The following is a 14,172-nucleotide window of genomic DNA, read 5'->3' on the forward strand; positions in this document are numbered from 1 at the left end:
CAGACCTGTGTTGGCGGTGCGGTGCTGAGGTGCCAGACCTGTGTTGGCGGTGCGGTGCTGAGGTGCCAGACCTGTGTTGGCGGTGCGGTGCTGAGGTGCCAGACCTGTGTTGGCGGTGCGGTGCTGAGGTGCCAGACCTGTGTTGGCGGTGCGGTGCTGAGGTGCCAGACCTGTGTTGGCGGTGCGGTGCTGAGGTGCCAGACCTGTGTTGGCGGTGCGGTGCTGAGGTGGGTTCCATCCTCCACATTTGGTGGGGATGTTCTTTGCTGCAGACGTTTTTGAATACGGTTTTTAAGGTATACCACCCAGCTACAGGTAAGCATGCAATTGCCTCCCCGCAAATGGCGATATTGTTTTTTTTGCCAGGCTCCATATCCTCCATCAAAAAGGCCTTACTACACCATTTTTGGAGGCACCAAGGACTGTGATCCTCCGGCACAGGAGGAGCCCTCAGCTTCCTACTATGGTCAATTGGATTCAGGAAATTAGACATATTCAAAAGATGGAGGACTTGGTGGCTGATGACTCCGCAAACCCGGGTAAAACGATTTCTTGTGGATTCCTTGGGAGACTTTCCAGGCCATTCAGGGCTTGTAGGACCTATTTGTTTGATTTTAGATCCCTGTGAGCACAACTAGATTTGTGAGGACTACACCCGTCCCGTTCTCCTACCTCTTCTGTCCTACCCCGGTTAGTAATTTTCTGATAGTTTGAGTGGTTCTTCTATACATCATATCCTACAGTTTTACCCCTGTTGTCTCATTTTGGCTTTGATGGGGCCCTGCGAGGCCGGATCTGTATGTTGATTATATGCTTAATCTTTTTATTAGTAAACTTCGGATTAAACTTTAAAACTGCGGGTCCAGGCGTCTCCAGTAATAACCTGATCATATCTGCCTTGTTATTGCTGAATTTGTCTCATCATTATGAACTTCACCGTTCACCAACACAACTATTTTATCCAGAGGTATCTCATCTGATCAGTCTCCTCTTGTGTCTACACAGGTATCCTCTTCACTAGACTATCACTCTCATCGGGAAGAGTCTATGTGCGGAGAGGATCAAACATCACTGACTGCAGCCTGAAGTGTCCTCATAGGGAAGGTGTCCTGGAGCTGTACAAAGAGTGTGGGCGAGAAGAGACCCATCTCCTGGAGCTGTGGTGTAATACCGGGTGGCACAGTAACAGGTTTGAGCCCCGAATTCACCTGGACCCGAGCAGCGGGTGCTGGACCCTGACCGACGCCAGGACAGACGACTCCTGCGTGTATAATGTTGTGCACTATGGAGGAAACCTCCAGACAAGTTTGTCCATCCGTGTATTAGGTAAGATCTCCACTCGCCGCAGTCCAAACACCTACACCAGGGGACCACACAAATTAGTCCCTACCAATCAATTCTCATGTCAGGGAAACCAAATGCATCCGAATCCCAGACACTACACTACTGCTAGCACACAGACACACACTGCCTATAGCTACTACTAGCACACAGACACACACTGCCTATAGCTACTACTAGCAAACAGACACACACTATCTATAGCTACTACTAGCACACAGACACACACTGCCTATAGCTACTACTAGCACACAGACACACACTGCCTATAGCTACTACTAGCACACAGACACACACTGCCTATAGCTACTACTAGCACACAGACACACACTGCCTATAGCTACTACTACCACACAGACACACACTGCCTATAGCTACTACTAGCACACAGACACTGCCTATAACTACTACTAGCACACAGACACACACTGCCTATAGCTACTACTAGCACACAGACACACACTGACTATAGCTACTACTAGCACACAGACACACACTGCCTATAGCTACTGCTAGCACACAGACACACACTGCCTATAGCTACTACTAGCACACAGACACACACTGCCTATAGCTACTGCTAGCACACAGACACACACTGCCTATAGCTACTGCTAGCACACAGACACACACTGCCTATAGCTACTACTAGCACACAGACACACACTGCCTATAGCTACTACTAGCACACAGACACTGCCTATAACTACTACTAGCACACAGACACACACTGCCTATAGCTACTACTAGCACACAGACACACACTGCCTATAGCTACTACTAGCGCACAGACACACACTGCCTATAGCTACTACTAGCACACAGACACACACTGCCTATAGCTACTACTAGCACACAGACACACACTGCCTATAGCTACTGCTAGCACACAGACACACACTATCTATAGCTACTACTAGCACACAGACACACACTGCCTATAGCTACTACTAGCACACAGACACACACTGCCTATAGCTACTACTAGCACACAGACACACACTGCCTATAGCCACTACTAGCACACAGACACTCACTGCCTATAGCTACTGCTAGCACACAGACACTGCCTATAACTACTACTAGCACACAGACACTCACTGCCTATAGCTACTACTAGCACACAGACACTCACTGCCTATAGCTACTGCTAGCACACAGACACTCACTGCCTATAGCTACTGCTAGCACACAGACACTCACTGCCTATAGCTACTGCTAGCGCACAGACACACACTGCCTATAGCTACTACTAGCACACAGACACACACTGCCTATAGCTACTACTAGCGCACAGACACACACTGCCTATAGCTACTGCTAGCACACAGACACACACTGCCTATAGCTACTACTAGCACAGACACACACAGACACACACTGCCTATAGCTACTACTAGCACACAGACACTCACTGCCTATAGCTACTACTAGCACACAGACACACACTGCCTATAGCTACTGCTAGCACACAGACACTCACTGCCTATAGCTACTACTAGCACACAGACACACAGTGCCTATAGCTACTACTAGCACACAGACACTCACTGCCTATAGCTACTACTAGCACACAGACACACACTGCCTATAGCTACTGCTAGCACACAGACACTCACTGCCTATAGCTACTACTAGCACACAGACACTCACTGCCTATAGCTACTACTAGCACACAGACACACACTGCCTATAGCTACTACTAGCACACAGACACACACTGCCTATAGCTACTACTAGCACACAGACACTCACTGCCTATAGCTACTACTAGCACACAGACACACACTGCCTATAGCTACTGCTAGCACACAGACACACACTGCCTATAGCTACTACTAGCACACAGACACACACTGCCTATAGCTACTGCTAGCACACAGACACACACTGCCTATAGCTACTGCTAGCACACAGACACACACTGCCTATAGCTACTGCTAGCACACAGACACACACTGCCTATAGCTACTGCTAGCACACAGACACACACTATCTATAGCTACTACTAGCACACAGACACACACTGCCTATAGCTACTACTAGCACACAGACACACACTGCCTATAGCTACTACTAGCACACAGACACTCACTGCCTATAGATACTACTAGCACACAGACACTCACTGCCTATAGCTACTACTAGCACACAGACACTCACTGCCTATAGCTACTGCTAGCACACAGACACTCACTGCCTATAGCTACTGCTAGCACACAGACACTCACTGCCTATAGATACTACTAGCACACAGACACACACTGCCTATAGCTACTGCTAGCACACAGACACACACTGCCTATAGCTACTACTAGCACACAGACACTCACTGCCTATAGCTACTACTAGCACACAGACACACACTGCCTATAGCTACTGCTAGCACACAGACACACACTGCCTATAGCTACTACTAGCACACAGACACACACTGCCTATAGCTACTGCTAGCACACAGACACACACTATCTATAGCTACTACTAGCACACAGACACACACTGCCTATAGCTACTACTAGCACACAGACACACACTGCCTATAGCTACTACTAGCAAACAGACACACACTGCCTATAGCTACTACTAGCACACAGACACACAGGGGGTCATTTACTAAGGGCCCGATTCGCGTTTTCCCGACGTGTTACCCGAATATTTCCGATTTGCGCCGCTTGTACATGAATTGCCCCGGGTTTTTGGCGCACGCGATCGGATTGTGGCGCATCGGGGCCGGCATGCGCGCGACAGAAATCGGGGGGGCGTGGCCGAACGAAAACCCGACGTATTCGGAAAAACCGCCGCATTTAAAAACCGAAAATGTGTCGCTTGGGGAGCGCTCACCTTCACCTTCTATGGGATGGTGCATTCCGGGGCGTTAAGATTATTTTCGGCGCTGCAGCGCCACCTGGTGGACGGCGGAGGAACTACCATCTTAAATCCCAGCCGGACCCGAATCCTGTGCAGAGAACGCGCCGCTGGATCGCGAATGGGCCGGGTAAGTAAATGTGCCCCACACTATCTATAGCTACTACTAGCACACAGACACTCACTGCCTATAGCTACTACTAGCACACAGACACACACTGCCTATAGCTACTACTAGCACACAGACACACACTGCCTATAGCTACTGCTAGCACACAGACACTCACTGCCTATAGCTACTGCTAGCACACAGACACACACTGCCTATAGCTACTACTAGCACACAGACACTCACTGCCTATAGCTACTACTAGCAAACAGACACACACTGCCTATAGCTACTGCTAGCACACAGACACACACTGCCTATAGCTACTACTACCACACAGACACACACCGCCTATAGCTACTACTAGCACACAGACACACACTATCTATAGCTACTGCTAGCACACAGACACACACTGCCTATAGCTACTACTAGCACACAGACACTCACTGCCTATAGCTACTACTAGCGCACAGACACTCACTGCCTATAGCTACTACTAGCACACAGACACACACTGCCTATAGCTACTACTAGCGCACAGACACTCACTGTCTATAGCTACTACTAGCGCACAGACACTCACTGCCTATAGCTACTACTAGCGCACAGACACTCACTGTCTATAGCTACTACTAGCGCACAGACACTCACTGTCTATAGCTACTACTAGCGCACAGACACTCACTGCCTATAGCTACTACTAGCACACAGACACACACTGCCTATAGCTACTACTAGCACACAGACACACACTGCCTATAGCTACTGCTAGCACAGACACACACTGCCTATAGCTACTACTAGCGCACAGACACACACTGCCTATAGCTACTGCTAGCACACAGACACTCACTGCCTATAGCTACTGCTAGCACACAGACACGCACTATCTATAGCTACTACTAGCAAACAGACACACACTATCTATAGCTACTACTAGCACACAGACACACACTGCCTATAGCTACTGCTAGCACACAGACACTCACTGCCTATAGCTACTGCTAGCACACAGACACGCACTGCCTATAGCTACTGCTAGCACAGACACACACTGCCTATAGCTACTGCTAGCGCACAGACACACACTGCCTATAGCTACTACTAGCACACAGACACACACTGCCTATAGCTGACTCCTCTCCTCATGTAATAGAGGTAACACGGGGTCAGGGGGTGGAGGTCACATGACTAGTGGTCAGTATAGGGGGCAAGTACTGCAGAGCTAGCACTCTATAGCCAGGACCTAGACTAGAGAAGGTGATGTCACATGACTGATAGTGACCGTCCTTCTCCTTATTCTTATAGATCCAGTCCTCATCTCCAACATAACCAGTAACTCCAGCAGAACCAGAACCTCCATCCTTCTGGGTCAGAACATTGCTGTGAGTGTCCAGTTCACTGGAGAGGAGGCGGCTGTGACCTGGGATGTGGTCGGGGGTCGTCTTCCGGACCGGTACCGGCTGATAGATGACAATAGGACGATGATTATCCCGAGCGCCCAGAGAGACGATACCGGGAGGAGACTCCGTGTCCGGATCACAAACCCAATCAGTGAGGAGACCCGGGAATACCGGCTGGAGATTACAGGTAAGAGGGGTATTACTGGGTATTATACCCCATGTACTGGAGATTACAGGTAAGAGGGGTATTACTGGGTATTATACCCCATGTAGTGGAGATTACAGGTAAGAGGGGTATTACTGGGTGTTATACCCCATGTACTGGAGATTACAGGTAAGAGGGGTATTACTGGGTATTATACCCCATGTACTGGAGATTACAGGTAAGAGGGGAATTACTGGGTATTATACCCCATGTAGTGGAGATTACAGGTAAGAGGGGTATTACTGGGTATTATACCCCATGTAGTGATATTACAGGTAAGAGGGGTATTACTGGGTATTATACCCCATGTAGTGGAGATTACAGGTAAGAGGGGTATTACTGGGTATTATACCCCATGTAGTGGAGATTACAGGTAAGAGGGGTATTACTGGGTATTATACCCCATGTAGTGGAGATTACAGGTAAGAGGGGTATTACTGGGTATTATACCCCATGTACTGGAGATTACAGGTAAGAGGGGTATTACTGGGTATTATACCCCATGTACTGGAGATTACAGGTAAGAGGGGTATTACTGGGTATTATACCCCATGTACTGGAGATTACAGGTAAGAGGGGTATTACTGGGTATTATACCCCATGTAGTGGAGATTACAGGTAAGAGGGGTATTACTGGGTATTATACCCCATGTAGTGGAGATTACAGGTAAGAGGGGTATTACTGGGTATTATACCCCATGTAGTGGAGATTACAGGTAAGAGGGGTATTACTGGGTGTTATACCCCATGTAGTGGAGATTACAGGTAAGAGGGGTATTACTGGGTGTTATACCCCATGTACTGGAGATTACAGGTAAGAGGGGTATTACTGGGTATTATACCCCATGTAATGGAGATTACAGGTAAGAGGGGTATTACTGGGTATTATACCCCATGTACTGGAGATTACAGGTAAGAGAGGTATTACTGGGTATTATACCCCATGTACTGGAGATTACAGGTAAGAGGGGTATTACTGGGTGTTATACCCCATGTAGTGGCGATTACAGGTAAGAGGGGTATTACTGGGTATTATACACCATGTAGTGGAGATTACAGGAAAGAGGGGTATTACTGGGTGTTATACCCCATGTAGTGGAGATTACAGGTAAGAGGGGTATTACTGGGTGTTATACCCCATGTACTGGAGATTACAGGTAAGAGGGGTATTACTGGGTGTTATACCCCATGTACTGGAGATTACAGGTAAGAGGGGTAATACTGGGTGTTATACCCCATGTAGTGGAGATTACAGGTAAGAGGGGTATCACTGGGTGTTTTATCCCATGTACTGGAGATTACAGGTAAGAGGGGTATTACTGGGTGTTATACCCCATGTACTGGAGATTACAGGTAAGAGGGGTATTACTGGGTGTTATACCCCATGTAGTGGAGATTACAGGTAAGAGGGGTATTACTGGGTGTTATACCCCATGTAGTGGAGATTACAGGTAAGAGGGGGATTACTGGGTATTATACGCCATGTACTGGAGATTACAGGTAAGAGGGGTATTACTGGGTGTTATACCCCATGTAGTGGAGATTACAGGTAAGAGGGGTATTACTGGGTATTATACCCCATGTACTGGATATTACAGGTAAGAGGGGTATTACTGAGTATTATACCCCATGTACTGGAGATTACAGGTAAGAGGGGTATTACTGGGTATTATACCCCATGTACTGGAGATTACAGGTAAGAGGGGTATTACTGGGTATTATACCCCATGTACTGGAGATTACAGGTAAGAGGGGTATTACTGGGTATTATACACCATGTAGTGGAGATTACAGGTAAGAGGGGTATTACTGGGTGTTATACCCCATGTACTGGAGATTACAGGTAAAAGGGGTATTACTGGGTATTATACCCCATGTAGTGGAGATTACAGGTAAGAGGGGTATTACATGGTATTATACCCCATGTAGTGGAGATTACAGGTAAGAGGGGTATTACTGGGTATTATACCCCATGTAGTGCTATTACAGGTAAGAGGGGTATTACTGGGTATTATACCCCATGTAGTGGAGATTACAAGTAAGAGGGGTATTACTGGGTGTTATACCCCATGTAGTGGAGATTACAGGTAAGAGGGGTATTACTGGGTATTATACCCCATGTACTGGAGATTACAGGTAAGAGGGGTATTACTGGGTGTTATACCCCATGTAGTGGAGATTACAGGTAAGAGGAGTATTACTGGGTATTATACCCCATGTACTGGAGATTACAGGTAAGAGGAGTATTACTGGGTATTATACCCCATGTACTGGAGATTACAGGTAAGAGGGGTATTACTGGGTATTATACACCATGTAGTGGTGATTACAGGTAAGAGGGGTATTACTGGGTGTTATACCCCATGTACTGGAGATTACAGGTAAGAGGGGTATTACTGGGTATTATACCCCATGTACTGGAGATTACAGGTAAGAGGGGTATTACTGGGTATTATACCCCATGTAGTGGAGATTACAGGTAAGAGGGGTATTACTGGGTATTATACACCATGTAGTGGAGATTACAGGTAAGAGGGGTATTACTGGGTATTATACCCCATGTAGTGGAGATTACAGGTAAGAGGGGTATTACTGGGTGTTATACCCCATGTAGTGGAGATTACAGGTAAGAGGGGTATTACTGGGTGTTATACCCCATGTAGTGGAGATTACAGGTAAGAGGGGTATTACTGGGTGTTATATCCCATGTATTGGAGATTACAGGTAAGAGGGGTATTACTGGGTATTATACCCCATGTAGTGGAGATTACAGGTAAGAGGGGTATTACTGGGTGTTATACCCCATGTAGTGGAGATTACAGGTAAGAGGGGTATTACTGGGTGTTATATCCCATGTATTGGAGATTACAGGTAAGAGGGGTATTACTGGGTATTATACCCCATGTAGTGGAGATTACAGGTAAGAGGGGTATTACTGGGTGTTATACCCCATGTAGTGGAGATTACAGGTAAGAGGGGTATTACTGGGTGTTATACCCCATGTAGTGGAGATTACAGGTAAGAGGGGTATTACTGGGTATTATACCCCATGTACTGGAGATTACAGGTAAGAGGGGTATTACTGGGTATTATACCCCATGTAGTGGAGATTACAGGTAAGAGGGGTATTACTGGGTATTATACCCCATGTAGTGGAGATTACAGGTAAGAGGGGTATTACTGGGTGTTATACCCCATGTACTGGAGATTACAGGTAAGAGGGGTATTACTGGGTGTTATACCCCATGTAGTGGAGATTACAGGTAAGAGGGGGATTACTGGGTGTTATACCCCATGTACTGGAAATTACAGGTAAGAGGGGTATTACTGGGTGTTATACCCCATGTACTGGAGATTACAGGTAAGAGGGGTATTACTGGGTGTTATACCCCATGTAGTGGAGATTACAGGTAAGAGGGGTATTACTGGGTATTATATCCCATGTACTGGAAATTACAGGTAAGAGGGGTATTACTGGGTGTTATACCCCATGTACTGGAGATTACAGGTAAGAGGGGTATTACTGGGTGTTATACCCCATGTAGTGGTGATTACAGGTAAGAGGGGTATTACTGGGTGTTATACCCCATGTACTGGAGATTACAGGTAAGATGGGTATTACTGGGTATTATACCCCATGTAGGGGAGATTACAGGTAAGAGGGGTATTACTGGGTGTTATACCCCATGTACTGGAGATTACAGGTAAGAGGGGTATTACTGGGTATTATACCCCATGTACTGGAGATTACAGGTAAGAGGGGTATTACTGGGTATTATACCCCATGTAGTGGAGATTACAGGTAAGAGGGGTATTACTGGGTGTTATACCCCATGTAGTGGAGATTACAGGTAAGAGGGGTATTACTGGGTGTTATACCCCATGTAGTGGAGATTACAGGTAAGAGGGGTATTACTGGGTATTATACCCCATGTAGTGGAGATTACAGGTAAGAGGGGTATTACTGGGTGTTATACCCCATGTAGTGGAGATTACAGGTAAGAGGGGTATTACTGGGTATTATACACCATGTAGTGGAGATTACAGGTAAGAGGGGTATTACTGGGTGTTATACCCCATGTACTGGAGATTACAGGTAAGAGGGGTATTACTGGGTGTTATACCCCATGTACTGGAGATTACAGGTAAGAGGGGTATTACTGGGTGTTATACCCCATGTAGTGGAGATTACAGGTAAGAGGGGTATTACTGGGTGTTATACCCCATGTAGTGGAGATTACAGGTAAGAGGGGTATTACTGGGTGTTATACCCCATGTACTGGAGATTACAGGTAAGAGGGGTATTACTGGGTATTATACCCCATGTACTGGAGATTACAGGTAAGAGGGGTATTACTGGGTGTTATACCCCATGTACTGGAGATTACAGGTAAGAGGGGTATTACTGGGTGTTATACCCCATGTACTGGAGATTACAGGTAAGAGGGGTATTACTGGGTGTTATACCCCATGTACTGGAGATTACAGGTAAGAGGGGTATTACTGGGTGTTATACCCCATGTAGTGGAGATTACAGGTAAGAGGGGTATTTCTGGGTATTATACACCATGTACTGGGGATTACAGGTAAGAGGGGTATTACTGGGTATTATACCCCGTGTACTGGAGATTACAGGTAAGAGGGGTATTACTGGGTATTATACCCCATGTAGTGGTATTACTGGTGTATTTCCCCCTGTGCTGCGGCTGCAGGTATATTCGTGTCGTTGTGTAGATGTGTCCGTCCTTCTGTCTGTGGATGATGGGAGGGATCAGTAATACTGGGGGGATGTTATAGAGCACACAGAGCAGTTCTGTGTATTGTAGTGTCTCCTGCAGTACAGGACTGATCCCCTGTATATTATCACATAATTCTATGTACTGATGTCTCCGGGGGGCGCTCTCTCCCCTCTTTCTCTCCTCTCTCTCCCCCCTCTCTCCCCCCCCCCTCTCCCCCCCTCTCCCCCCCTCTCTCCCCTCTCTCTCCCCCCTCTCTCTCTCTCCCCTCTCTCTCTCCTCTCTCTCCCCCTCTCTCCCCCTCTCTCTCCCCCTCTCTCCCCCTCTCTCTCCCCCTCTCTCCCCCCTCTCTCTCCCCTCTCTCTCCCCTTCTCTTTCCCCCTCCCCCCCCCCTCTCTCCCCTCTCTCTCCTCTCTCTCTCCTCTCTCTTCCCCCTCTCTCCTCTCTCTCTCCCCCTCTCTCTCCCCCTCTCTCCTCTCTCTCCCCTCTCTCTCCCCTCTCTCTCTCCTCTGTCTCTCTCTCCTCTCTCTCTCCTACTCTCTCTCCTCTCTCTCTCCCCTCTCTCTCCCCCTCTCTCCCCTCTCTCTCCCCCTCTCTCCCCCCCTCTCTCCCCTCTCTCCCCTCTCTCTCCCCTCTCTCTCTCCTCTCTCTCTCTCTCCTCTCTCTCTCCTACTCTCTCTCCTCTCTCTCTCCTCTCTCTCTCCTACTCTCTCCCCTCTCTCTCCCCCTCTCTCCTCTCTCTCTCTCCCTCTCTCTCCCCCTCTCTCCTCTCTCTCCTCTCTCTCCCCCTCTCTCCTCTCTCTCCCCCTCTCTCCTCTCTCTCTCCCCCTCTCCCCCTCTCTCTCCCCTCTCTCTCCCCCTCTCTCCTCTCTCTCTCCCCTCTCTCCCCCCCTCTCTCCCCTCTCTCTCCTCTCTCTCTCCTACTCTCTCCCCTCTCTCTCCCCTCTCTCTCCCCCTCTCTCCTCTCTCTCCCTCTCTCTCCCCTCTCTCCTCTCTCTCCTCTCTCTCCCCCTCTCTCCTCTCTCTCCCCCTCTCTCCTCTCTCTCTCCCCCTCTCTCCCCCTCTCTCTCCCCTCTCTCTCCCCTCTCTCTCCCCTCTCTCTCCCCTCTCTCTCCTCTCTCTCTCCCCTCTCTCCCCCCTCTCTCCCCCCCTCTCTCCCCTCTCTCTCCTCTCTCTCTCCTACTCTCTCCCCTCTCTCTCCCCCTCTCTCCTCTCTCTCCCTCTCTCTCCCCCTCTCTCCTCTCTCTCCTCTCTCTCCCCCTCTCTCCTCTCTCTCCCCCTCTCTCCTCTCTCTCTCCCCCTCTCTCCCCCTCTCTCTCCCCTCTCTCTCCCCCTCTCTCCTCTCTCTCTCCCCTCTCTCCCCCCTCTCTCCCCCCCTCTCTCCCCTCTCTCTCCTCTCTCTCTCCTCTCTCTCCCCTCTCTCTCCCCTTCTCTCTCCCCTTCTCTCTCTCCCCTCTCCCCCCTTCTCTCTCTCCCCTCTCCCCCCCTCTCTCTCTCCCCTCTCTCCTCTCTCTCCTCTCTCCCCTCTCTCTCTACCCCCTCTCTCTTTCTCCTCTCCCTCTCTCCCCTTCTCTCCCCCTCTCTCCCTCTCCCTCCCCCTCCCCCCCTCTCTCCCCCTCTCTCCCTCTCTCTCCCCTCTCCCCCCCTCTCTCTCTCTCCCCTCTCCCCTCTCTCCTCTCTCTCTCTCTCTCCCCTTCTCTCTCCCCTTCTCTCCCCCCCTCTCTCTCCTCTCTCTCCCCCTCTCTCCTCTCTCTCTACCCCCTCTCTCTCTCCCCCCCCCTCTCCCCCTCTCTCCCCCCCCTCTCTCCCCTTCTCTATCCCCCTCTCTCTCCCCTATCCTCTCTCCCCTCTCTCCTCTCTCTCTCCTCTCTCCCTCCTCTCTCTCCTTTCTCTCCTCTCTGTCCTCTCTCTCCACTCTCCCCTCTCTCCTCTCTACTATCTTTCCTCTCTCTCTCTATCCTCTCTGTCCTCTCTGTCATCTCTGTCCTTTATCTCCTGACAGATGTGCACAGATCGCGGCTTCCTCTTGGAGCTTCTGTGGCTCTCGTGGTATCAGTGGCTCTGGGGGTATTCGTGCTATTGGTCTTTCTGGTAAGTCGGTTTTGAGGGAATTAATTTTTTTGTCTAAGAATATATTATCATAAATGATAGAAAACTGCGAGGAGACGAGTCATCTACAAGATCTGTCATCTGCTCTGTTATTAGAGGAGGAAGATGATGAGCAAGAAGACAAAGTCCTTAGATGCAGAGATGAAAGGTTACAGAGCCCAGGAAGACGGTCATTCAGGAGACGATGGTGCCCCCCAGGAGCCGCTCCCTCTGAAGCCAATGGGGCCCCCCCCCAGGAGTAGCTCCATCTGAAGCCAATGGGGCCCCCCCCCAGGAGTAGCTCCCTCTGAAGCCAATGGGCGCCCCCCAGGAGTCGCTCCCTCTGTAGCCAATGGGAGCCCCCCCAGGAGCCGCTCCCTCTGAAGCCAATGGGCGCCCCCCAGGAGCCGCTCCCTCTGAAGCCAATGGGCGCCCCCCAGGAGCCGCTCCCTCTGAAGACAATGGCCCCCCCCCCCCAGGAGTAGCTCCATCTGAAGCCAATGGGTGCCCCCCAGGAGCTGCTGCCTCGGAAGCCAATGAGTGCCCCCCGGGAGACGATCCCTCTGAAGCCAATAGGCATCACCCGGGAATTGCTCCCTCTGAAGCCAATGGGCACCCCCAGAAGCTGTTCCCTCTAAAGCCAATGAGCGTCCCAGGGAGCCAATCCCTCTGAAGGCAATGAGTGCCCCCCGGGAGCCGCTCCCTCTGAAGCCAATGAGTGCCCCCCGGGAGCCGATCCCTCTGAAGCCAATGAGTGCCCCCCGGGAGCCGATCCCTCTGAAGCCAATGAGTGCCCCCCGGGAGCCGCTCCCTCTGAAGTCAATGAGCGTCCCCGGGAACTGTCTGACTTTTACTGACATCACTTTGTTTCCCTCAAGATCCTCCAGATGTGACCTTGGGAATGCTGGATATTTGAAAACCTCCTGCCGTCTGATAATTACATGTCCTGTGTAATGTATAAAGGCAGGTCTGTATTTGCCATTAAAGGAAACCTACCATGTGATGTGATGCAGTATGAAGCACACATACCATGAGAATGCTGTAGCTACACTGATGCAGGGTCTTATCTTGGTTAATCCTTGAGCTGAATGGTTTTGCTGATAAAACAGATATAACATTATGATAATGAAGCTCTGTCTCTTCTATGGCTCCTTCAGTGCTTGGTTCAGCGCTTCTCCTAGCACGTGAGTTATTCTCTTCAGGAGAGGATGATGTAATCCCTGGGTTGTGCCTAAAGGCAAAATAATCAATTGCTGCACCATCCCCCAGCTGCTGTGTATGAGTGATCTAGCTCAGATTGATTAGCCATGTCTGGACTAACCTCCATTTGTAATTACAAGCTTTGTGTGTAATGTTCACCTTGGCAGCCAGCCTGACCCAGTTTTTCCAAGGTCCTGAATGTTAGAATTGTTTTATCAG

At 49.4% G+C, this 14,172-nt stretch overlaps 1 protein-coding gene across 1 annotated transcript in view; it reads left to right on the plus strand.

Moving 5' to 3' along the window:
• Positions 1-13,764, plus strand: part of LOC140108406 (uncharacterized) — a 96,474-nt gene extending 82,710 nt beyond the window's left edge. The window contains exons 3-6 of the mRNA XM_072131717.1: positions 1,006-1,326; positions 5,630-5,911; positions 12,668-12,756; positions 12,871-13,764. Of these exons, the coding sequence (XP_071987818.1) occupies positions 1,006-1,326; positions 5,630-5,911; positions 12,668-12,756; positions 12,871-13,026 (848 nt within the window). The 3' untranslated portion in view covers positions 13,027-13,764. The remainder of the gene's footprint in view (positions 1-1,005; positions 1,327-5,629; positions 5,912-12,667; positions 12,757-12,870) is intronic.
• The last annotated feature ends 408 nt before the right edge of the window (positions 13,765-14,172 follow it).

This window comes from Engystomops pustulosus, unplaced genomic scaffold (assembly GCF_040894005.1).
Source record: "Engystomops pustulosus unplaced genomic scaffold, aEngPut4.maternal MAT_SCAFFOLD_127, whole genome shotgun sequence".
Taxonomy (NCBI): Eukaryota; Metazoa; Chordata; class Amphibia; order Anura; family Leptodactylidae; genus Engystomops; species Engystomops pustulosus.